The sequence below is a fragment of the Harpia harpyja genome, chromosome 4, assembly GCF_026419915.1.
Source record: "Harpia harpyja isolate bHarHar1 chromosome 4, bHarHar1 primary haplotype, whole genome shotgun sequence".
In the NCBI taxonomy this organism is placed as follows: Eukaryota; Metazoa; Chordata; class Aves; order Accipitriformes; family Accipitridae; genus Harpia; species Harpia harpyja.
In genome coordinates this window covers 61,593,039-61,617,061 of record NC_068943.1, presented here as the reverse complement: position 1 = coordinate 61,617,061, position 24,023 = coordinate 61,593,039, and the positions used below count along the sequence as shown (strand labels likewise).

At 40.3% G+C, this 24,023-nt stretch overlaps 1 protein-coding gene across 10 annotated transcripts in view; it reads left to right on the top strand.

The window, feature by feature from the left end:
• The window catches only part of SAMD3 (sterile alpha motif domain containing 3), a 61,488-nt gene that overhangs the window by 28,870 nt on the left and 8,595 nt on the right, over nucleotides 1-24,023 (top strand). For all 10 annotated transcript variants that reach the window (XM_052784313.1, XM_052784319.1, XM_052784321.1 and 7 more), the window contains 3 exons: nucleotides 9,143-9,328; nucleotides 9,634-9,718; nucleotides 17,372-17,536. In XM_052784313.1, coding sequence (XP_052640273.1) covers nucleotides 9,143-9,328; nucleotides 9,634-9,718; nucleotides 17,372-17,536 — 436 coding nt within the window. The remainder of the gene's footprint in view (nucleotides 1-9,142; nucleotides 9,329-9,633; nucleotides 9,719-17,371; nucleotides 17,537-24,023) is intronic.

Sequence of the window (24,023 nt, the reverse complement as noted above, 5' to 3'; positions counted from 1 at the left end):
AGGGAAAGGGACTGCAAAAGTGCAGTTCATCTTGGGGCAAAGGAGCAGAAGAGGAGGGAAATCTGCTGCTCTAAATGGAAGTGCCCCTTCTCGGTGAAGTAGTAGGTGCCCTAAAAGCCAGTGGAGCTGTGATGATTTGTAGTCTTGAAGACCTGAGTAAATTTTATGAGTGCTTCTCTTTAAAGGTCAGATGAGAACCTGGCAAATGTCTTTCTCAGAAACAGCTGTTTTAACTGACTGAGACTGAGGATGGGACTGAACAGCCCTTGCATCCATCAGCTGCTGCACGGGGTTCATCCCAAGCTAAATATTATCTTCAGAGGTGAATGCTGTTGTTTAGATAGGTCTATGGCATGACCCACAGTTCTAAGTGTGGTATTATAGAGGTTAGGTTTGAATTAAATTTTTTTTCTTCTTCTTCCCGCCTTCTCTTCCCTACAGTACTCACTTATTGCATTTTCAATAACGATAGAAAATTTTAATGTTTTATATGCTTGAGGGGATTATGCCAGCTGTAAGCAGGTTGTGAAGGGTTGAACAAGACATTTGTTTTAGAAATTTGATTATGGGAACAGAAAAAGTTGCTTTGACTACAATGTAAGGATAGATTCTTAGCCTAGAGTATAAAAGTAACCCCCCTGTTTATTTTGCTAATATACTTACTTTGAAAGCTAGGTTGGTCAGTTTGTGTGTTTGTTTTTCACTCAAGTTCCAGTCTATGGATTTATGTGCCGTGGTGCAAAGTAGTTTTTCACATCAGATTAATGGTGGCTGGTTTTTTTCATTTTGGCATAATGTTAATAGACGTTTCTGTTAGATCGACTAGTGGGGTTTTTTTCCATTGCTTTGAATTTAGAATGTTTAAAGTCCGTGCATTTGTTTCTCTCCCCTAGTCTCTCATCTTAACTGATGGGGAAAGGGCAGCTGTAGAATATAGGGACGTGATTCTGCAAATAAAACACTCTGGACTGTCTTATTGTGAGTAAGAAGCAGGGTAGGTACCCATTTCTCATCAGCCAGTCCAGATGTGGAAGAGCAGCTAAGAACAACCATGGCTTCCACTCTTCCGAAGTGGGTGTTCCCACCTCACCCACTTATTTGGCAGCAGAGCAGTTCATATAAGCACTTCTAGAGTCAGTTCTGCCAGGGGTTAGTTTAATTCAGTGGAGTTGGTTTAAATGTACAGTTCAAATGATCAATATTTGGCCAGGCTGATGCTTGTAAGCTCTGTCCCCTCATTTATTTCATCCAAACTGAAAAAGAACTTAAAATTTTGTGGGTTGGGTTTGGGGGAGTTTTTGTTTTTCCCCCAAAAGACCCATGCAACTACAGGTTCAATAACCATCATGGTTTTGCTTGAAATGAATTCGTGGGTGCTTTTATGGATTATTAGTGCTGGTGAATTGGTTCAAAGTTTCTCTGTATGTTTCCTGTGTAGACAGTCCTAACAACTGAGTTAAATACACTCTTCTGTATTACTAAATATTTTTTAAAAAATCAAAGAAGATTGTTTAAATGCAAAAGTAAAGAGTAAGTGGATGCAGCAATTGTATAATTTTATTGTTCTTGCATTGAAATTGTGCATACATACAACCAGATGAGGTTTGCAGGTTACCTCAGTGGAATAACTCTTTGCTAGCAACTACAGAAGTAAAAAGAGCCATCTTTTTCATAATCACCCAAGAAGACTGATCTTGAAGTGGTGCTTTTCTGTGAAGACAATAAGATAGCTACAGAGGATGATTCAATAAATATATTTCCCCTATACCTGCTTTTCTGTATTGGAGTATTAGCAGTTTGATGGCTCCTCCAGCCTGGTGTTTATCTTGTTGGTAAGACAGAGGCTGTCATTACTTGTAAATACCTGATACTACTGTGAAGAACCAAACTTTTATTGGTTGGTTTATATGTTCTGTCTGCCTTTCCTCAAGGTGTTTGTTTATCAAATGGCATCCCTAATGTATCCCTCTTTCACTGTTTCCAGTATGGCAGTCCAGCTGTTTTCCTTCAAGAGCGATGTCCTGACACAGGTTTATTTGTACATTTATTCTTTCTATAAAAAAGCATTCTGTAGCCCTTGTGTTGTGTAACAGATTTACTGTCTGAACGCCGTGAAGTAATTTGCTTGGAGCAGGCTTATGTGCACAAGCAGGGTAACAAATCTTCTGGCCAGCCTTGACAGCCTTGAACTTCTCTATTTGCTGCAAATTTGGAAGATGTCGTCGGTGCTCAACCAAACCTAGGCCTGCTAAGCGTTCATATACCAATAAAGCCATTGCCAGCATTGACAGTATATTGGTGCTGGTGCCTGTGTAAATTTGGGCTTATAGCAAGGACGATGAATTGGAAGATTTATTTGAAAATAAACTTGGCTCCCATCTCCAAGATGACTGTGCTGGCCTGCATGGTTGCAAACCTCCCTTCGTTCACTTCCTCCATGGAGATGGCTTGCCTGCTACAAGCCCTCTTGAGGTCAAGCACCTACCAGCGTGCACCAGTGCAATGTTTGCACTAGTAATATCCTGCTGATAGGGACTGGAGGTGAACAGGGCAGGGAGCCGTCTTAGCGATGCTGTACAGCTCCTTAGCTAGGGTAGTCTTGTGTCTAGTTCGGTGGGGCCGCAGGCAACTTCACTGACTACTGGGTAGCTGCATCAGAAGTGTGTTTTAGTTTTGACATGTTGTTCTGATAATGATCTTTATAGAGCTCCTTCCTTTGCTTCCCCATTACCCATACAGCAGTATTGTTCATCTGTGTTTAATGTGTTCTATCAGAAACACACTTATGCTTGTACCTTAAAAAGAAAAGGGGGAAAAAAAGAAAAAAAAAAAGAGTAGCTGGCCTGAAAAATTGTTGCTTAGTCAATTGTTTCAGATTATTTTTCTCCCTTTACACAAGGGGGCAAATATAACTTTTATATGCATATGTACATACCCATATGCAGCTATAGTCCTACAAAGAAAACCTCAGCTGGACTGTGCCTTATTTATAAATAACTTAAGAGTTTCTTAGTTTCTATGCAGAAACCTTATTGTTGATATAAGCAGAATTGTTTCTAGTAGATGTGATGACCTTTTTTCAGTTAGTTCATATGAACATGAAAAGCAGCTATAAAAAAAAAAAACCATGTTAATTTTTTAACAATGGTCAATAAATAGTAGATGAAAAGAAGTACTGTCTGTCTTGTTCAGAAGTACAGACATCAGATGCTTCCTTTGATTATACCTTTTCAACAACTAATGTTTAGCGATTCTAAACCCATAAATTGCATCTAGCCCATTAATTTTAACAGTGATTGATTGAATTTTTCTTCTAAGAATTTGTCTCAATATTTCTAAAGCTATTTATTGTTTCAGTAGTAGATTCCCCTGTTTGAATGATGTATCATAACAGAAAAATAATTTCTTTTTTATTTTGATGATTCCTGACAATTTAACTTCAATTGCTATTCCATCTTCATAAAAACTGTTACATCTGTGGGTTTTGGCTTGGTTTGTGTAGGGTTTGGGGGAGATTCTTTAAATTTAGGTTTTCAATTTATGAGGTTGAGAGAATCTCTGCCACTTTTTTTTTTTTTAAGTCAGCATTTCATGTCTCTCTCATTGCAGCAGGAAGCTTAAGTATACTAACTTAAAAAAACCTAGAAGACTCACAATAATATCTTCTCTGTGCTTGTTGCCTCAATGTGTTGGAAGTAAAGGCAACTGGACTCATGGTTTTGGAGCACTCGAGGTCAGCAGAGCTGAATTTACTGATGTGGTGCTGTGAGTCTTCCACAAAAGTTTGCAGGAAAAAAAAAAAAATCTAAATCTCCTTTCTTCCACACCAGAAATAAACCAAGTCTTAAAAATGACTTGCAGGAGACACTAACTGCATTGCCTTGTTAAGGTCTAGCAAAGTCATAAAAACAACAACAAAAAAAAAAAGCCCCAAAGACATAAAATTCTTTGGAGACAGTATAACACATCTTACACAGGTGAATGCAAAAAAAACCCCATTTCTTTAAAATGGCCTGATTTAGCTGGCAGTTCTGTCAGTCAGAATCCCCAAGGAGCGTTTTCTCTCCCCCTGTCTGTAACCTACAGCTGCTGCCCTCACATGTAAGTGCAGAGCTTTCACTTACATGACACAGCTCCTCTGAATGGAAACTGTCAAAAAATCTTGACTCCCTCTAGAAGAAGGTTGTGTCTGCACCTCACAAAATTTTTTAAAGATGATTAATTTTGTCTGTAACTTGCTGACCCTAATGCTGCTGCGGGTAGCTTCTTGTTCAGTCTAAGGATACCTGCCCCTACGTTTAGCAGGAACTAAAAAGTAAAAGACATCATCAAGCACTAGGTATACTGCAAATCCCAGGCTCCAGGGAATAACTGGGAAACTGTTCATTTGTGCTGGAAAGTAGGAAATGGCAGTGAAGCACATGAAGGGAAAAGCATGAGAATCCTTCAGGCACAGATCTTGGAACTGTGAATAGAAAAGAGCGCCCTATTTTATCCTATTATTGAGAGGGCAAAAAGAGTTTCTTTTGGTATTTAATCACCTGTCACCATTTCTTCCTTTGGATGGAAACAACCTTTACAACATTAACTATTGTCATACAGTTGAAAGCATATTATATGTGTGTTAGGGAAGAGGAACATTTTCTACAGCTGCAGACTTTTCCTTCCTTCACATCTGCAAGTTCCAGGTTTTCTTTTCTCTTCTTTTTCTTCCTTGGCTTTGTAATGTGGACTTTCTTCCAGCCTACAAATCTCCAGGCAGGAGTCTCTTACTGATGTTTGGTGCAGACACATGAAAGACTAGACCTTCACCTGTGAAAAATGGGAATCTGTTGAGGCTCCACCCATGGGCTGGGTTCTGTCTGGACATGCTGAACATGGAAACCCGTTGATGTCAGCAAGGTTCTGCCCAACTGTGATGTCCTGAGTTACTGGGACCTGAGCTGGTGCAAGATGTAGCAATGGGTACCACAGACTCATTGACTTCAGCAAAGTAGACAATAAGAAAAGCATTTGGCACACAGCTTGTTTATGCGTGTGCTCAGTTGGCCTTTAAGTCACTTTTTTTTCCTAAATGAACTAAGCAGATGCAGGAAACTGATCCTTCTTACCGCTATGCTCAGAAGCTTAAAAATGACAGAATCATATGATCTAGTATTTGAACCTGTTTCTAGGTATCTACTGCACTTTGCACAGCTATCTTGACTGAGCTGTCTGTACTGATGTCAAGATTGTTTTCACTGCCTTGTTGCAGCTAATTCAGTCAGCTCTGTCTCTGCGTGAGGTTGCACAGGACACTGAGCTTGGAGACTGTGATGCTGCATTTACTCATCACTCTTTGCTCTAGTGCAGTCTAAAACCTTCATCAAATGATCTGGGTGATGCTGCAAGCGTGTAAAATCTTTGTCTGTTTGGCAGTAAAACAAGATATTCCCTGGGATTAGGGATCCCAGGGGTTATATAATTTAAATAGGTGGAGGTTTGGAGGGTTGGGGGTTTTTTGGTCTTTTGTTGGTTGGTTGGTTGGTTGTTTTTTGCCAGCTGAAGGAGACAAATGGCTCCTCCAAAAATGGTGTTATTTTATAGTTAAGTGTCTCAGTAAACATGCTGTACGTGAGCAGTGTAAGGCTGTAATGGAGCCAAAGAAATAGCTGTGTGAAACAATGCTATGGCTTAGTACAGTACATAATGTGGTCATCTACAAAAGCAGAGTGGTCAAAAGCTCTGTGATTAGTTGTGTTCTTGCTGAGGAGATGCTTCTTGGGATGCAATTCCATATTGCAGCTAAACATAAAGAGACAAGCTTGCTTCATCTGCACTGGTATTTGTCTCACCTCATGGGGAGCCATTCTGGGGACCTGAACAGTGAGAAAACTAAACCAAGAAGAAAAATGAAAAATTTCATCCCTGTAGCTCCTTGAAGTAACTTGCTGCAGGGTTAGAGGCTTCCCAGTACCAGTAAGAAAGGGGTAGAGACATGTAACAGCAAGGGGGAGAGGCAGACTGACATTTGGCAGCAGCTAGCCATTGGATTGATTTAGCTGCAGCATCAAATGCCTTAAGAACTGAGAGAAAAGAAAAGATGTAGGAATTTGTACTCTGGGATCTTGATCTTATCTCTGTGGCTCAGGTTAGCTAGAAGACCAGAGAGGGATGGTTAGAAAGAGGCTATATTTGCGTGTACCTGGCTTAGTTGCGTGTATATTGTGCTTAGTTGCTGGCTGGGTTTAAACCACGGCAGTACCTAAATATAACTGTAATTGCTGTTCTCCATAATCAAGGAAGGTCTTGGCTATATGCATAAATCCCAGTGCACATACAGTTTAACTGAACTGTTCTTTTAGTTAAACAAGTTTGCATGTGAGCCTTTCTGGGTATAAAGTTTAGTGTGGAGTTGTGTCTCTTTTTTCAAACAAACCTGCATTTCATCATAAAATATTACTGCACATATTAAACATGACTGCCTAACAACAATGATTTCAGCAAAAGCTAGTAAAATATTTAATCTGTTGTACCATGGAGACTAAAAGAATTTTTGGATCTTGTTTGGACAGCAAGTTTTCTGTGTTGGGTAAGGCTGAAGAGAAATGGAATTTGGAGTATTTTTGCTGTACTGGCAAATGTGAAGGGACTGGTGGAGGGGAGAGTTACCATGCCTTCATGGCTATTAGCTATCCCAACTGCAAGAAAATACTATTTTCTTCCAGGAAATGAGTACAGTTCAGTTCGCCTGAACTGAACCTGCTAAACTATTCCACTTTTCAAAATGGCAATTCAGTGTAACTGGTATTAGCAACAATATCAATGCTGCTCAGCTACAAATTACTGCACGTTTTAAACTTCTGTACATTTTTGAGCTAATTTAAATGATAGAATGTTGAAAATAGTATGTAGTAACTTGCAGCCTGTCTGCTACATGACATTCACCAGTAAAGTCAGTAGAAGTACAGGATTCAAACTTATGGACTCCTCATTGATGCTGCATTGAACATCTGCACTTTATTTGCATAGGAGGGATTTCCAGGTGATTTCAGAATCTGGGTTGGGATTTGTTTTCCCACTTGTGTATTAATTTATCAAATAAGGACATGAATGTGTCTGTGTGGATATGTTTGTCACTTTTCACACAGCTTTTCCTTCTTTTGAGATTGTAAAGTACTAACAGAAGTTTACTACAGTTTGCATCTACTGTTAACCATCTCTGTCCCATAAAATCTGGTGAGGTTGGAGAGACGGCAGCCCTGGCGATTTTGTACCCATTTTGCACAGGGCAACGGTAGTGCTCTAAGTACTGCTACTACTGTTAATATATCTGAGAACCATATGACAGTAACCAAAATAGTATTTTTTTTCAGCACTGCATCACAATTTGCAGTAGTGCTGGGGTTGGTAAAGTTATATCATGGCTGTAGAGCTTTTACTAGCCTGCAAGCTACCAGCCTACGTTAAAAGATGCCAAGATGGTATGGCAGCATAACCAGGTCAACAAGGTTATGAGAGTTATAAGCTAACCTGCTCAAGAAGGTATTGAGTCTGCATTGTAACTAATGCAATAGGGGCCCAAAATAATCTGCCTCCCAGATATATAGTAATCTTTCAAAGTGGTATAAAGTAAGCTATTGCAAATGCTCATCCACTGGTATTGCAGTTTATTTTTGCCAGCCTAAAGATACTGGTTACCATGGGGGTTTTTTTACATCCTTATCTGAAAGAGGCTGGATAGCAAAACCTCCCAATGAAGACCTTGCTAAAACTCTTCACAACTCTTATTTATATACCTAGCTCTTGTTTATAGGCTACCGTAGAGACCTTTAGGAGTGAAAACTTGTGTATGTTGACTGGACTAGCGGTGTTTCCCTCCATAACTTTCATAGACTCAAAAGCTAGTGCAGCTTGGAAGGGACACCAGAGCATGCCGAGTCCAGCCACGTGTCTTTGTGTCGGAGCTTTCACCTGCCAAATGTGGGGTTCCTAACTTGAGACATACAGTATAGATTTCAACAACTGTGGTAACTATCTTAATTTTCTTCATAAATAACAGAGAGAACTAGATGAGAGAGAATATCAGGTCTGATTTAGATGTCTTCTGGTTGTTCTGTCATCCTTCACTGGTGCTTATGTCTCCTCAGTGAATATAAAGGGAGTGCAGATAATTAATTCAGATATAGCTATCTGTATATTTATACCATGTAAGCATCTGCATTTGTCATCTATAATGATAGCATTTTTTTTTTTTTAATTCTTTTAGAAGCCTGGTAGTTGCTCTCTGCAATTTGGAAACAATTTAATTTAAAAGGAAACGTAAATTGCAGTGATACCACATACATAACAAGACTCTTTAGATGTCTTTGGCACCTCTCATTTGAAATTTCTTTATTGGGTCTGGACTACTATGATTGGGAAGCTGTCTAAGGCTGCCAGAACCACTCTACCTTTTAGGTGGCTATTGATTGACTTCCAGCTCAATTTATCTCTACTTTTCCCTGTGTTCCTTCAGAATTAGGGTTTGGCAGGCTCTCAGGAGGCGGGAAGCACTTGAGTTAGCTGTGGTGATACCCTGCCTCAGGCTCACCCCAGCTGGCCTGTGACATCTGTAAATAGTGCTCATGGCTGTCTTGGGACGGGAGCTGTGGGTACTGATGGGCTGTGTCTGCTTTGTTTCCAGCCATTGTGCTGACAATAACTGCCTTCATCCCTTCACTGCTTGCCCCTTTGGGAGGGCAGTCTTAACTAACGTCGTGTATAGTATTTTATTCAATTGAGCTGTTCAGCTTGCTTTCACGAGTAAGTTAGCAGAACTGGTAGGAAACACATTATAAATGATGACAGATAAAGATATTTTGCAACAGTAGCAAGTCCCCAGTGACTTCCTCCACTCTGCCTTCTGCTTTCAGTTAGTGACCACCTTCTAGCGTCCACTGATTAAAACATTTCACAACTGACATCTGGTTTTAACCCCATATGTTTGGATTGCAACTTTTGTGGGTATTCTTTATGTAGAAACCAAGAGAGCAAGCCTCGAATTTCTACAGCAATAACTTGCCTTTGTGTTGAATTTTTGCTTGTATTTTTTCTTTCCTTCTTGCTTGCGTTCCCATAGAAGAAGGATGTGATCATGGTGACAGAATCTTTTCTTTTACAGAAAAAATCTGAAATCATTTTTTGCAAGACACAAGACGTTGCAGTGGACAAGTTCTTATGCTTTGCCAGACTTCCCTTACGATGTCAAGTGTGTATTGGCAGAAAGAAAATGCCCTGATCACAGTATGAGAATAAGGATTATCGAATTTTTACAAGCAGACATGACAAAATACCTAGAAGGATCACTGTGAGTAAACATTGTTAAACTTATTTGGGGGCATTACCAATTGGCTGCAGAAGTAAATTTTCAAATTAATGTAAAGCCATTCTCTTAATATGCTTGTTTAAATAGAGGAGGATAAGGGCCTGAAACCGTTGAACCCAACAGGAAGACTTTGTGCCAACCTTAAAGCTGTTCCCTTTGTTATTTGGAGGGGAATCAATAGTCTTGGAAATAGTCAGTTTAATGTATATCAGCATAGACTCCAGACAGTGTCTAATACTGTCTAGAATACCAAGTATTTCTTTTACATCTCCATCTTGTTTGCACAGGTATCCGAACAGTCAGCAATATAACATTGTTGTCAATGCTCTGCTGCAGGCGTACCCATTCCTTGATGAAAATGGGAATGGCTTTGTAAGTATTGTAAAGAGTACTCCGTCTTGAAAAACACAGGTTGTTTGTTTGTTTGTTTGTTTTCACATAATCAATTGCAAGAAAGTAACTTAGTTCAGAGGAAATCAATATTGATTTCTTATATACTGGCTCTATTCAGAGCTGTGAGCTTCACTTTGACATGTTTGGCATATCACGTTCTTATTTCATTATATTAATTAAAGATTAATCCAGTTATAGCCATTCCTCAAAGCCACTGTGAGATCATGCAGACCTGTACATGAAGTCCTTGGTTGCTTGCTGGGTACAGTTTCTTTCTGCATTGATTTCTTCCAAATGATAAATTTAAGTAAATGTGACTTATTTTTGTTTTTAAAAACAAAGAAGCCAAGCCTTTAGAAAATTGTCTGTATGAGGACTAACATATGACTGATGCTCTTGCAATGCACTGTGATCACTTGTGTGCGAGATATCTAGCATGCAGTAATACTACTGGTTTAAGTATGTTGGGAATCTAGGCCTAATTAAAAAAAAAAATCATTATTTAAAAACACTAGTTGTGATCTCAATGGGGTCATAACAGAAAGCAGTGGAAGGAGGTGACTTAAATTTGAACTACATTTTTTCACTCTTGTGACCCAGAATACGTATCTGTGGTCTCAGAGGACAGTGTTCACCTTTTGACTTCACATCATTGCTTTGCCATGTGATACTTTTATAGCATCTTGTAAAAGCTTGTGAGACTCAGTGGGGATCGTTAGCTTTAAATGTATATATTTATATATCTCGTGTGCAGTTACTGCAGAAAACAAAATAATTCTAAGAAGAAAAAAAAAAAGTGAGGATTAAGGGGTGGCTATTCTAGTTATCCCTTGAGCCCAGGCATTGTAGAAGGGAAGGGACTAAAGAAAAAAAACGCATCTCAGAGAGGAGAGAGGGAGCAGAAGGATCAGACAGCAACAGTCCACCCTTATTTTCAATCAGGATATCTCTCTGAATACCTCAGTGGGGCTCCCCAGCTGGGGTCCTGGGTAATGCTATGGCTTCATCTGGCTCCCTTTGTGAAGGGGAGCTGGAATGACATTCAGGTCCGGTCTGAAGACCTTTTTACAGCCTTTACTTTTAAAAACTGTTTTTAAACAGAGATTCTTAAGTTAGGTTTTCGAAGGGCTTTAATTGCAGCAGGACCATAGACTGAGTGAAACTACTTATAACTCCATTCTTTGGGAAATGGCTCATGGCTTCCCAGATCAATCCCAGAACTGGTGCTGGCGGAAGTTATGTGATGGGGCAGAGACTTCAGAGTTGTTGCTCTTTATCTTTTGATATTTCTCTCATGCTTACTAGAAAGCATATCTGGCAGAAAGCACGGTAAGCAAGCGAGGAAGCTGGAATTAACAGTTTGCAATATTGCTAGTCTAACGCTTCTCAGCCAGCCCCTCTCCGTTGCTGGGCTTGAGGCAGGAACAAATGCACTAAAGGTGTATGTCTGTATGCTTAAGGTGGGAGGAGGGGGTGAGAATGAATTACTATTTTTATTGGCCCTACTGTTAGACATTCTGTTCTTCCCTCACCATCATAGAGGCTATAAATACTTCTTTTTTTCTTGATCTAAGATAGTTGTGCGTTACAACAGCAACGGCTTAAAACAAACCCTATAACATATGCACAGCTACTTAGGCTTGCAATAAAACTGAATTCATACACCTTTAAGAAACACATGAACAACAACAACAGAAAATTGGCTAACCACCATTCTTTCATCTTTTCTCAGAAAAAGTATCTTCAGCAGCTCACAAAAGTGAAGTTTTTGTAGGCCTTTCTTTTAAAATTGCTCAGGCTAGCATGGGACTGTAAGAATTGCTGCTTGCTGTTCCTGATGACAGTACTGAATCACAGGTCTTGTAAGACATAAAATATTACTTACTGAGAGGTTTTCAGTACCTTAAACTTGTTTGTCTATAATAATTAGACAGTTGTTACTGCAATTTTTGAATAGTACATTGAAAGTATTTAAGAAAGCTATTATCAATAAAATAATTCAGAGGGAAAGCAGAAAGCTCTTTATTTGGTGACTGATAGCTAAATGTAGAAAAGGAAAACTGTAACGAGAGAAGTATTTTAAGCAAAAATTAAATAACATGTATGTAAACTTCTGGAGATGCAGTTCATATAATGTGTTTTTGGTGTCTACATTGGGAAGAGAGGAATAGCACTATGGAAGTTCTCGTTTCTTTCTGTGGACTCCAAAGGGAGCCTCAGGTGAGCGGCTGTGCACAGGTGTCTGTGTCCGATAGGTAACCCCCTCCTTTCGGTGTGTTGTAAGGCTGGAGAAAGGGACACGCAGAACATGGCAGTTGAGCTGGGCAGGCCTCTGAGAATGTTTTCCAGGACTGGTAGATTAATAAAGTTATCCGAGTTTATTTAGAATACCAACAAACATGCTTTCAAGTATTCAGACTTTTAATATCTTGTCAAAGTTACAGGAAAAAGAAATAGTTGCACGCACTTCAAAAAACAAAAGGCCGAACGTAGTTTGGTGTACGAAGTCTGGCGTTCCCTCTGGCGTGCTGGAGCTCGCCTCTGCCGGCCGGTGTCTTCCTTTCTGCTGCACAAAGTGCTCTATCCCTATCTGTATTCTGTAGCTATCTGTCTGTGTCATTAATGATGTTAATTTATTGCTGTGCTATGTCTTGGCTCCTAGATTCAGTTAAACTCTAAATTCATGCTTAAAAGCTAAGCAATTGCTTATCCTTTGGGGTGGAGGAGCAGCCACAGAATCTGCTGGGGGCTGCAGAAGTTCTTAATGAGATGCCCTGAGAAGGTCTGTCAGTGGTGTGATTTTATTTTTAACTCGCGAGTCTTACGGTTTGGAGCCCTTCACCAGAAATGGATGTGTCTTGGCTGCTGGAAGGATGCAGTGACAACTATTCTGGGTTCTTCCACGGCAAGTATGCACGCTTGTGCGTGGCGTGGGTGGGCAGGGGCAGCCTGTGGGGCATTCTGGCTGAGGAAAGGGAAAGCTCATCCCGTGGGAGACCTTGACATTTCAGAATTAGCTTTTTCTTCCGACCAAGAACAGAAAATCAGAATGTAAAGAACTTGATGTAATGAAAAACTTGGAGAAACTATGAACTGGAAATGTCAGCACTTTCGTTGCAAGATTTTCATGGAAATTAAATGGCTTGGAAAATTGGAAAGGGGAAAGATCTGCTGGAAAACATAGAGGAACAACAACAAAAAACCAAACCTAAGAGCACCTAAATGCACACCAGTATTTTCATGACGGGAAAAAATTTTACTTGCAAAACTTTGAACATTCCTTTTTTTTTTTTTTGTTGGGTTTTGGTTGGTTGGTTGGTTTTGGGGTTTTTGTTTGGTTTGGGGTTTTTTTGGGGGGAGGGTATGTTGTTTCTTTTGTTTGTTTGGTTTTTTCCCCAAAATACTGGACACTTTTTATTTACAACTCAAAACTATTTTAAACAAGTAATTCAAACAATGTGTGCATTATGTAGAAATGTAGTCTAATATTTTCAATCTCATACTGTTGCAATGAGAGGTCATTAAAGATTAGTGTTTCAAGATTTATTAGTAGATTATCCATAATTCTATTTTCTTGGTTAAAAGGTTTCCTATTTAATTTTGCAGTAGAGAAAAATATGCTTCTGTGCCATTGGCCCTTGAAAAGGATATCTAATGGAATATAGTCTGAATGATGCTAATGATCCTAAATGAATAAGTTTAAAAATAAGGTTATGAATAAGCTACTTATATACTATGAATTTAAAAGAAGGTTATTTACTAGGTCACTGTAGAAGCAGGAATTAAGAAAGAATTATCTGAAATCCTAAATAATAGTAAAAAAAAAAATTATACTAAAAGCAAAACTCATTTAAGAGGTCTGTGGAGCACTTGGAATGAAATTATTTTCCCCACGCTGTTCTGAGATTAGTTTTGGGACAAAAGTACTTTAAGGTGTTTACCTAAGGATTTTTTCCTATGATGTTTTTGTCTACCTAAAGAACAATGTTATTCTAAAGTTACACATACAACATTTTAAAAAATTAATCTCCATTTAATTATGAAATGCACTATTAGATTTCTGATCTATAATGTAACCAATGCAACATTTGTAAGTAGTTACAGACAAATAGGTTGTATAGAAAAAGCCAACGTCATAGTTGCAGCAGTCAAAAGAAAATTGGCATGACACTGTTTCTTGATCACTCGCAAGATACTATTCTATTTGTATTTATTCCTTTTACAAGGGTTACAACCAACCATTTGGAAAGAGTCACTGCCCTTATTTCATTTCATTTCAGCCAACAATTGAAAATTGTATGATTTCAAGACAACCATACATGAAGAAGGAAAGGAAAGGGCACTCTCATCCGCACCGCTTGCCAGTGGGCTTTGCGTAAGCGGCTCCCTCGAGCTCAGGGCTGCCGAGCGGTGCCGTGATGCTGGCAAAACCCAGGATCCCAGCGCTGACATGCCCGATTTATGTAACCACTGCGCACAAAATGATTATTCGCTAGTAAATTACTGCTTTTAATCTGCGTGTAATCCTTTCCCTCCTATGTCAGATAGACACAGACTAATCCTTCTGCTCCCTTGCAAGCATTGTAAACCTTCCCAGGGGTGGTTTGGGTTGTTTGGGGTTTGGGGTTTTTTGGGGGGTTTGGGGGGGCAGAATTAATAGAAAATAAAGTTAGCAGCTCAGAAATGGTAACAAAATTATGGTTTTTAGAAGATGCGTGGTTTCCCTACCGGGTAATGCAAATGTATATGCTTGCAGGCTCATTCATGAAATACGTATGTGAGAAGGGACTTGGCTAAGCTTATGAGAATCCTATTACAGAAATAGATTTAGTTAAAACTCTCAATTTATCTGAGGACAGGAGGATGAAACAGCTGAATGTTTTGAACTTGGAGGGATATTTAAAGCTCTGTATAGGTGTCAGCATATTCTTTCTTGTGGAAGAATAAGCGAAAGTCTTCTAGCCAAACAAAGGTTTTCAAAAGAAAGAAACTGTGCAAAACTCAACTAAGGGGATATTTAAATTGTCAGCTGCTAATATATTCTGGGATGATCGTGTTTTAAAATATTTTAATGTCTGTTGAACACTTCAGAGAAGCGTTAAGCTAAGGTTTCTGTTTGCTTGTTTCTTAACGGCCTTTAAATAACAATGTTTCAAATAAATTTTGCTAGGCATATAAGGGGATATTTGCATCAAAATGTAAATGCATAGGGCCAGAATTGTAAACACATTTAGGAACCTTAATGGTTCAGGCAGATACCAAATGGGATTTTCAAGGCATGCGGTCACGTTACTACTTTAGAAAACAGTGCTGGAGTGTAATACTCAAATTGAGGCTGTAAATATGCCTTGTGAGAAGACTGGGTGAGCAGTTGTGCTCTATTTCAAATCGTCATGTTTAAGTTGGTGATGACGTGACTCCTGTTCTGGCAGAATCCGAAGTCTGAAGTTTACATACTGGAAATGCGGATGGGTTTGTTTCCTTTCCAGTTCTTGGATGTTCACATGTGACTGGCAGTGAGAGGACACTTCTGCAAGATCCTGTAGGTGGGTGGCAGAAATGGTTGCCCTGGGAAGGGCACACCTGCCCTGGCTGGCCCAGGTCTGCCCAAGAAGAGCTGAGGTCGATGCCCTAGGGGCTGTATTCTCGTAGCTCTTCCGCTCTTATTTTGCACCATTCGTGGAGCTCTTGCTTTCAGGATTGAGGACCTGTAAGTCAGCTAGTACCCTAGGCAGGCCAGAGCAGTATTTTCAGCAGGAGAAAGGCAAGGTCACACTGCTTCCACCACCATCTTTTAAGAGACCCTCCCATCTGTATCCTGTGGATAAGAAAGGCAGGCACATCAGACTCGCTGCAAAGAAAGATACTGTACTACTTGGTCTACTTTTACTGAATTCTGGTTTACACCAAAGTTAACCCTTAAAGTCATATTGTTGTCCTAAAAGCGGATTTGTTACCTGGTGTGCAATAGACCAATCTCACGCGCTCAGGAGAAATCCCTTTTTATTCAGGCCTGGGTGCTCGGTGGACTTTCCACAAACCAAGCACACCAGATTCATCAGGAGTGTCTCTTATACGGTAACAATTGCATCTAATTTATTAAACTATGCCTACCTAGTACATATTCAGACTATCTAATACATATGCATAGGATTATATAACCATGACACATCAAATGCCTTCTCTGCATGCGCGGGAGTCTTGAGTGGTCTTTGGTGGTCATTTGGGGAGGTATCCCCTCCTCACTTTGACCGCTAAGTCACTCTGTGCTGGGTCAATGGTTCGTTTTCCTGCCAAGAGGGATGTATCATCAATCAGGAAAGAATAGAAGGGGTCAGAGTAACCTTGGCTACTTCTCTAGGTATTATTGAAATTGTTTGAAGTTGAAAATTATTAAGTAACAATTCAAAGCAGGATTTTCTAATTCAAAACAGGATTTTCTATATCTGACATCAATATTACCTTGACTAATAAAGAACACCATTTTGGTAAGAAATTTGGGGTAATCATTCTTCTGTTTATATTGTGGTTTAGTATGTCAGTGACTACAGGCTTGAGTATAGTATTAAGTGAGTATAGTATTGGAGTCAGTTTTAGAAAATGCGGTAACAGCTACTTGAATCTCTCTTGCCACATCCTGTCATTTACAGTCACTTTTCTGACTAATTTTTGTTCCCTCTGACTGTTGAAAACCCTCAATAACTGAAACAAGTAGTTGCTTTTGAGGATCTGACAAAACATTTTCAATATGCATAACTGCAGGGTTTGCTGCAGACATGTTTAGCAGCCTTGGCTTAGCAATTGCTTCCCTGGGTGTTGGTAGTTAGCACGACTGGGTCCTGCCATGGGATGCAGGTAAGGAGCCATGTGTCCGTAAGAATGCATGAGGAAGTTTGGCTGTCAAGGACTGATGAGTGGCTCCATTAAACAGGGACTGCATCCACCTGCAATGCAGAACTGCCTTTAAGTTGCAATTTACATGCCTTGAGGAGTCTCACAAATGCTAGGACCTACTTAAATGATCCTTCTAATTCAGCAGTTTTGAGTTCAGTTTAATAACATACTTGATCCAGTGTAACTGTAGGCTTCCTGCAAAAAAGGGAGCATCCCACCATGTCTTTCCTGCTCCCTTGTGTTAGATATGATAATCATACAACTACACAACCAGTCAGAGGCAGGGAAAAAATAGTCCACTCAAAAAAGCCCCATTAGTTTGCCCAATTAGTGGCATGAGTGAGCTGATCTGATTCACCATGTAGTTTCATGACCTGATGTCACCAATGGAGCATCCAAAAGTAGAGCTGAGAAAAGGGAAGCAAACTGCGGTTTCACTGACAGCCCTGGTTTTATAGGCTAAATCTAACCCTTAGGTTCAATTACTGTCATCCTTAATGAACCACAGCAGTGCCAGTAGCCCCGCCGTTTCGTTGCCATAAAGTCATATACCACAGGTGCTTGTGTTTCCTTCAGTCCTGAAGCCACCAGCATGCTGATGCCACCCTATGAGTGTTTTTCTGCTTAGTGGTAAACACTTTTTTATAGAGTTAGATAAAACAAAGTGATCTGCTTTAGGAATGGGGCAAATTCTTGAAAGATACTGGTAATGACAGATTTTTTTCCCCCCCCATGCAGTTGCTATGGAAACGGGCCCTTAAAGATCGTTTCAAGTATGTGCGGAGACCCATTGAAGATGATGAGCAAGTTCTGAGGAACAAATGCAAGTTTGGCCACAGGCGAGGACAGACCAGGAAATCTTTTGCTGAAAACAAACCTGATGATGTCCAGGTGCAGGTAGAGGTAAGACTTTTGGTGCTTAACTGAGTTCTGTGTCTTTCAGCTAGCTCCTCTGCTGACAGTAAGGCCACCAGCCAGTAAAGGGGAGAAAAAAGTGATCTCATCCTGTTTAAACTCATTTTGTATAGAGTTTGTCCTATAGCTAGACCCTTGACTTTTTTTCCTTTCTGGAGGACTAAGTATCAACAGTGGAGCTGAAACCGATACTGGCTGCCTTGCACATTTGTTGTCATTTAGAGTTGTTGCCAGTTGGACATAAAATTCTTTTTTTTTTTTTAAATGAAATATTCCCATTCTGCTTTAGGTTATACATCTCCAGTTAGAGTGAAAACAACAGAGGCTTATGACTAAGAGCTGAAACCTCTGTACAAATAAGAATGCAACGTGGTATTTGAGCTGGTTGCAAATGGCCATATCCTACTGTCACATTGCACTTTGTTATATAAAAGCTGTTTGTGTTGATGTGTAATATACTTAAGGGTGCTTATGAATGTATGCATGCAGTTGCTGTATTTCCCTTTAGTTAGAGAATTCAGAGAGCTATCACTGTCCAGTAAGTGTTTGAAGTATACTAATTAATTTATACACTTTCATAAATACATTAATGTTCCATTTATGCTTTGCCAATGCTCCTTAACTTCCTTCAGTGCCGCAATTAAAATGCAGTAAAATTTGAACAAATATAAAACTGTGGTAAAGAAGATACATAAGCAGATATTTGACTTTAGTTTACATATGTCCATCCTGCTGTTTACCAGACACATGTGTTTAGGGCAGCAAGAGTGGCTTGCTGGATGCATTTCTGCATAAATCACCCTTGTGTTTGAAGGTAGCTGTAGTTTTCTACCCAAAAAGCAGATATATGGGTTTGCGTTTGTGGTTTGTTTGTTTGGGTTTTTTTAAGAAGCTTCAGTAATTTCTGTTTATCCCCTTTAGATTAATGTATGCAGGAATAAACACTTCCCTCTTTTCGCCTGCTTTAGTTAAAATGTTTGCAGAATGTGTGAAGTAAGAAACCTTTAATTTGGGTGCAAAACAATGAACAGTCTTGCATGCGCTAAAGGAGAAATGACAGGCTCCTGGTTTTGTGCATTCATTAAGAGTTAGCCATTCTTTATCCGCTGATGCTTGGAAAGGGCAAATGTGGGTCTTTTTTGTCACATCAGCCAGTTGAGAAGGGCTTTGCAGTGATCCTGTAGGGACTGACTGCATGCTCGACTTCATTTTTCTGTAGAGAGGGTGTAACTGCACTGGGCTGGGTGCCTGTAAATTAGGAATCACTGCTCTTCAACTGCATTGCCCAAGGCCATCACTGGTCATTCCTTATTTGCTTTAGAAATTGAAGAAGGAAGTATGTTCCACCTCTTCTAAAGTCTTAGGCATTTTCTGCAAGCCTTAACGTTGTAAGCAAATAAGGGTTAAACTGGAAGGAGGTGAAAGGATGCTGAGTCTCCCTGAACAACTTTTACTTACTTTCTCTTATTTTTCTTGTATCCTAAACAGCAGGGAGATATAAATGCAAGAATTAACACTTGTGGAGCCTATTAAGGCTTAAGAATGAGTCCCACAAAATTGAGGGAATCATACCTTTCTTAGTTTTAAATGTATCTCTACACTGAAACTAGGTATGTCTGGCTCTGAGATCCTAAATTATGTCATTACAAACTGCAGCTGAACAAGATGTTTGTTTATTATTCTTTTAAACAAATGCTGTGTGGGCTTTTGAATTTTGTATATTTAGGAACACACATAAAGGCACCTTTCTACTAATCCTTGGCGCTAACTACTTTGTGATAAATTTAAACTACTCAACAAAGAGTCTTAGCCTCAAAAAAAAAAAAAAAAAATTGATCTAGAAGCCAATACCACAGGCAAAACCAAATGATTTTCAAATTACCATTAGCTAGATCCCCTTGCCTTCTTCCCTTTTCCAAGTCTGGAAGAACAGATCAGCCGTGTGTGGACAAGAAGCCAACACATCAGGCTTATTTAAGGTAAAATGGTAGGAAATGAGTTCCAGGTTAAGGAGACCTTTGGAGAATAATCAGTGATGGATTCCTAGCCCCTTTGTGTCTCTACACTCTCCCTTAGATAGGCAGAGTAGGACATTTAGGGCATTATAGGTACAAGCCAACCGGCAAGCAGTGCAGATGAAAGAGCACATCTGTTCCCAACAGATGACCTACCAGCCACGCAGCTGACTTCTATATTGAGCTTTAGTTCCTGAACAGTCGTAAGATGTAACTCTGTCCAGTGTGCTTCATGTCAGTACAATCTTGGATTGTTAATAGTATGAAACTGATAAAAAGATTATTTACTAATAGGAAATGCCTCACTGGTATACTTGGCATTTGTTTTTATAGAAAAAGAGTAATAAAGCTATTACTACTAATAAAATCCTTAACCACTCTTTCTATTTCATTATGTGAAAAAAGTTGCTTGCCAGGACAAGCTTCCTGTGATGCTTTGGGATGTGCTCAGAGCCACAGGTGATGTCTGCCCCTTGGTCTGTCCAAGCCCTGTTACCTGCCAGCAGGCATTCCTCCTCCAAACATAGCAGGTGTGTTACTTGGCCTCCCATGCAGGGCATTGCTTCCAGATGCAGCATCTGGCTTCCTCCTCCAGTTTCTTTAAAACAGCTGCTGATGTGTTCCTCATTACAGAGAATTATATTCGAGCAAGACTGAAGAGTATACTCATTTTAGAGTGGTTAGCATCACAGGAACGGTCTTGAGCAAGTGCAGCGTTCAGGGCTGTAAAATGATGGTAAGTAAGCACATAAACCCATGCTGGAGGTGTCTGTCACTGAAGGAGATTTTGCTTAAAATGATGCTCCCTAAAAATATTCATCAGGTTAAGCCACCAGTGGAAAGAAGTTTGGACTGTGCCTGACATAGACATTAATATGAGCCTCCATGTCTGAGGGATATTCAGAACTTGATCAGGAAAGCCTCCTTAATTAACACATTTTCTGGCTACGGAGTGAGAATCCTCCTCAGTCATTTTCCACAGTCGGGCACATATCCTGGAGCTGCAGTAATCGAGAGGAGAGTGCTTTGTAATGATAATGACCTTCATCTGCTACAAATGGAAGGTACTTTTCATGAGAGGGGTGATCACACCATGAAAATAAATATGAAAGGCAAGCCAGTCTCCCCTCTGCAGCCAGGGTGGGGTTGGTGCTAAAGCAGCCATCCAGTGGCTTGTTCTGACTGATCTCCTTACTCTTTTTTTAGCATCAAAATGGCACCGTAAAACCCTTCCTCTGCCCTAAGGAATTATTGGGCTTATGGTCTTCAGCCTATGAGAGAAACCACCTCCTGCCAGTTGTTACAGGAGGGGCCCTAGACTTGGGGGAGCCAGAAGGAATAGGAAGATAGGATGCTCTTGGTGTGCATCTTTGACCAGAGAATTATCAAAAGGCAAAGGGTGATGGAGAGGGAAGTGCGGTTAGAGCTGGTGACTGGCTTCCATATGTTGGAAGCATGTGGTTCAAACACTAGCTTAGTCATCACAGAGCTGGAGACCAAAGAGTAAACTGTCCCTTTCAGAACTTCAAGTTTTGAAATCTGTCTTGAACAGTGCTGTCCATGGCAAGTGTGACTTCACTATCAATTCAGTTAGCTGAAGACAGACATAAAAATGCCCACAGATATCTTGCATGGCTCCACCTGCCAATCCAGAAGGGCATGGGTCTCCCATAAGTCCTGTGTCATATTCTGCTACTTCCAGAGGTTTCTGGGATACCCTTATAACATCTCAAATGCCACTAAATAGCTATATCTACGCAACCGAATCAAGTTCCTTCAATCCATCCCAGCCCTTGCATGAGAAAACCTGTCAGCAAAGGAACTATCCAAGGATATCATATCTGAATTATAAGGGAATATAACAGGCTAGAAGACTGTTAGTAGTTCATGATCTTAAACAGAAGTGGAGAGGGAGAGAGTTGAGTCCCTCTTCTAATGCCTCCAATTTCTTACATCCTATGACAGCCTGTTTGTGAGGTCATCAGGCCTTCTCTGAAGCTGTCACACAAGTAAATTTGGAGTCAGATGTGAAAAGGAGAAATAGGCTCTGGCAAGACGTCAGTTAAGATAGCGGTAGATGTTTGCAGATAACTGGGCATATTTGTCACACCCAGCAGAGCTGGGAGTAACGTAATGAAAACAATTTATAATGGTACCAGCAGGCCATCTCCTTTCTGTGTCTATGGTATAGAGATAAGAAATGTTTTGGTAGTAGTTAGACTGGGAGAAGCAGAAGGATTCTGCAAAAACTTAGACTGATGAAGTTGGACATCTGCGGATATTATTCCTGTACAGGGAAGATAAGCAGGAATGTTGAAAGTGGTGAATGTGCAAATCCTCTCCCAAGAGGACCAGATGAAAATCAGAGAAGACCTCTGGCCCAGGAGGCCTCTGGGTAGAAGCTGGGTACCATATATGCTTGTTTTTGTGGTATGCAGTACAAGAGTGGTAAAGCTGGTGAGACTATTCTTGCCGTAAGGCTGAGGCTTCCCCTTAACTAATGAGACTTAGAAATTGAGCTTGTCTCAGAGGGGATGGATGGGCCTCCTGGCTTTAAACAGAGGAGGGCTGTTGAAAAGCTGTGTGACGGGCTTCCTGAGTTTGGCCAAAATCCACATTAAGATCACCTTGGGTGCCAAGAGCCAGATGTAATGACGAGGCCTGGAAGGCTTAACCTGCACAAAGTACCTGGCTCAGGGCAGATGTAGAAGACAGTCGCTGAACAAGCCAGCACGAGGGGGCTAACTGTTGAAGGAAGCCAGCCATTTAACGGGGTGAAGCAGACGATCTATGCTGTCTTCTGCCTTTGTCTCTGCCTCAGCCTGTGCAACCTTTTCCCAAAGTCAGACTGAAGCTGGGAGTCTGCTTGAAGCCTCTGGGGGTGGTCTTAGGGCTCATTGTAAGGAGAAAAATGGTCATAGAAAAGTTGCTGCTTTTGGGTGCTTCACAGAAGTTTACCCCATTGGCTTTATGCTCATCATGATCTGGAAATTGTCTTTTCTCATGAAAGAAGGAATCAGGATTGAGTGATATCTACCCTGTGAGCTGGAGTTTCTTTTACCTTGAATAGGTAAATTAAGCAAGTTAGACATTTCCTAGGGATATGCTTTTCTTTGAGGTGATGACTAACATCATGTTTGTCAATGAGATTATGCCACTGCAGGTGTTAGAACCTTGAAACAAGGTTTCAAGGAGTGTGGAAAGAATAGGATTTTGGAGGCTATGGCTGGAGAAAAAGGGAAGAATGAGGAGGAAAAAAAAGGCATCGGCAAGGGAAAAAGGAAACCAAAGGAATCAAGTATCTGTAAAACTCTCAAACGATGAACAGCTTGTGCATGAGACACAGAAACTCTCTTGGCTCAGTCTTGTGGTTGAGGGGCACTATTGGCAGGTACAGCATTAGGTGTCATCTGTAGTGTGAATGCTGTACACAGGTGAAGCAGGGGTGATAGGCCCTTTTCCTCTAAGATTAAAAGTCTCCAAATCAAGTGCTTGAATGTCTGCACAACCACAACATGCTTGTGCATATGCGAATGATCATTCAATGGCTGTACTGTTGTAATGTGATTTTTCCACTAAAACTTTGATGTGCATACATAGTGTGTGGTGTTGCTTAGCTAATATTTTAAAATGCTTTTAGAGTCAAAGCAAAAGCTTTAAACACAAATTCCTGGTGTACATCTTACGTTTCACCTTCTTTCTTATGTCATTCAGTATCTCCATTTCTGTGAGTTCACGTAAAGTGTGAAATACAGGTTGTCCCTTGGTAGAGGAAAACATTTCACCCATTTTGCTTATGTTGTGTGTTTGGCAGCTTACAAATTAGCAGTTTTGGTCAGAAATAAACTGCCTTATGCAGCTTTGGAAGTTTGCAGTTAGCAATGGCATGTAAGTCTAGCTCTGAAAGTGTCTGCCTAGCTCAAAAGGGTAATTATGTGTAATTAAAGCAGACCCTGCTTTAATTAAACATCTCATTTGAGTACAAGTCAGTGTGGATCCTACTGCAGTAGGTTACATGCTTATTTTGCATGAAAGCAGTCTGCCCATGCTGTTTTCACCTGTCTTTGTGTTTAGCGTTTGGACATGAGAACTGGTGCAATTGCGATGCCACCTCAGTTCTCTCCCACCCTCTGGGGCAAGAAGATGGGTCCTGAGCGATGTCCAGCTTACTGCCTGCCTTTCAGATTCACACTTGTTCCAGATCAGTCTGGGGTGTTTGGGGTTTTTTTGAGCAAATCTTCACTTTCTAATGATTATAACCTGGTTTGAGCATTCCTCCTGATATAAAAAGCCCCAGTGTTCAGCATACTAAATGTCATTATGATGAATGTGAAAGTCACCACAGGAAAAAGGGCTGTCTCTTATAATAGTGGTATTACAAACTATTCTGTACATTGTGTTTTTATGATGCCTTGTGCCTGTATGTACTCCAGACAAAATAGCAAGACCCACTTTTCAGT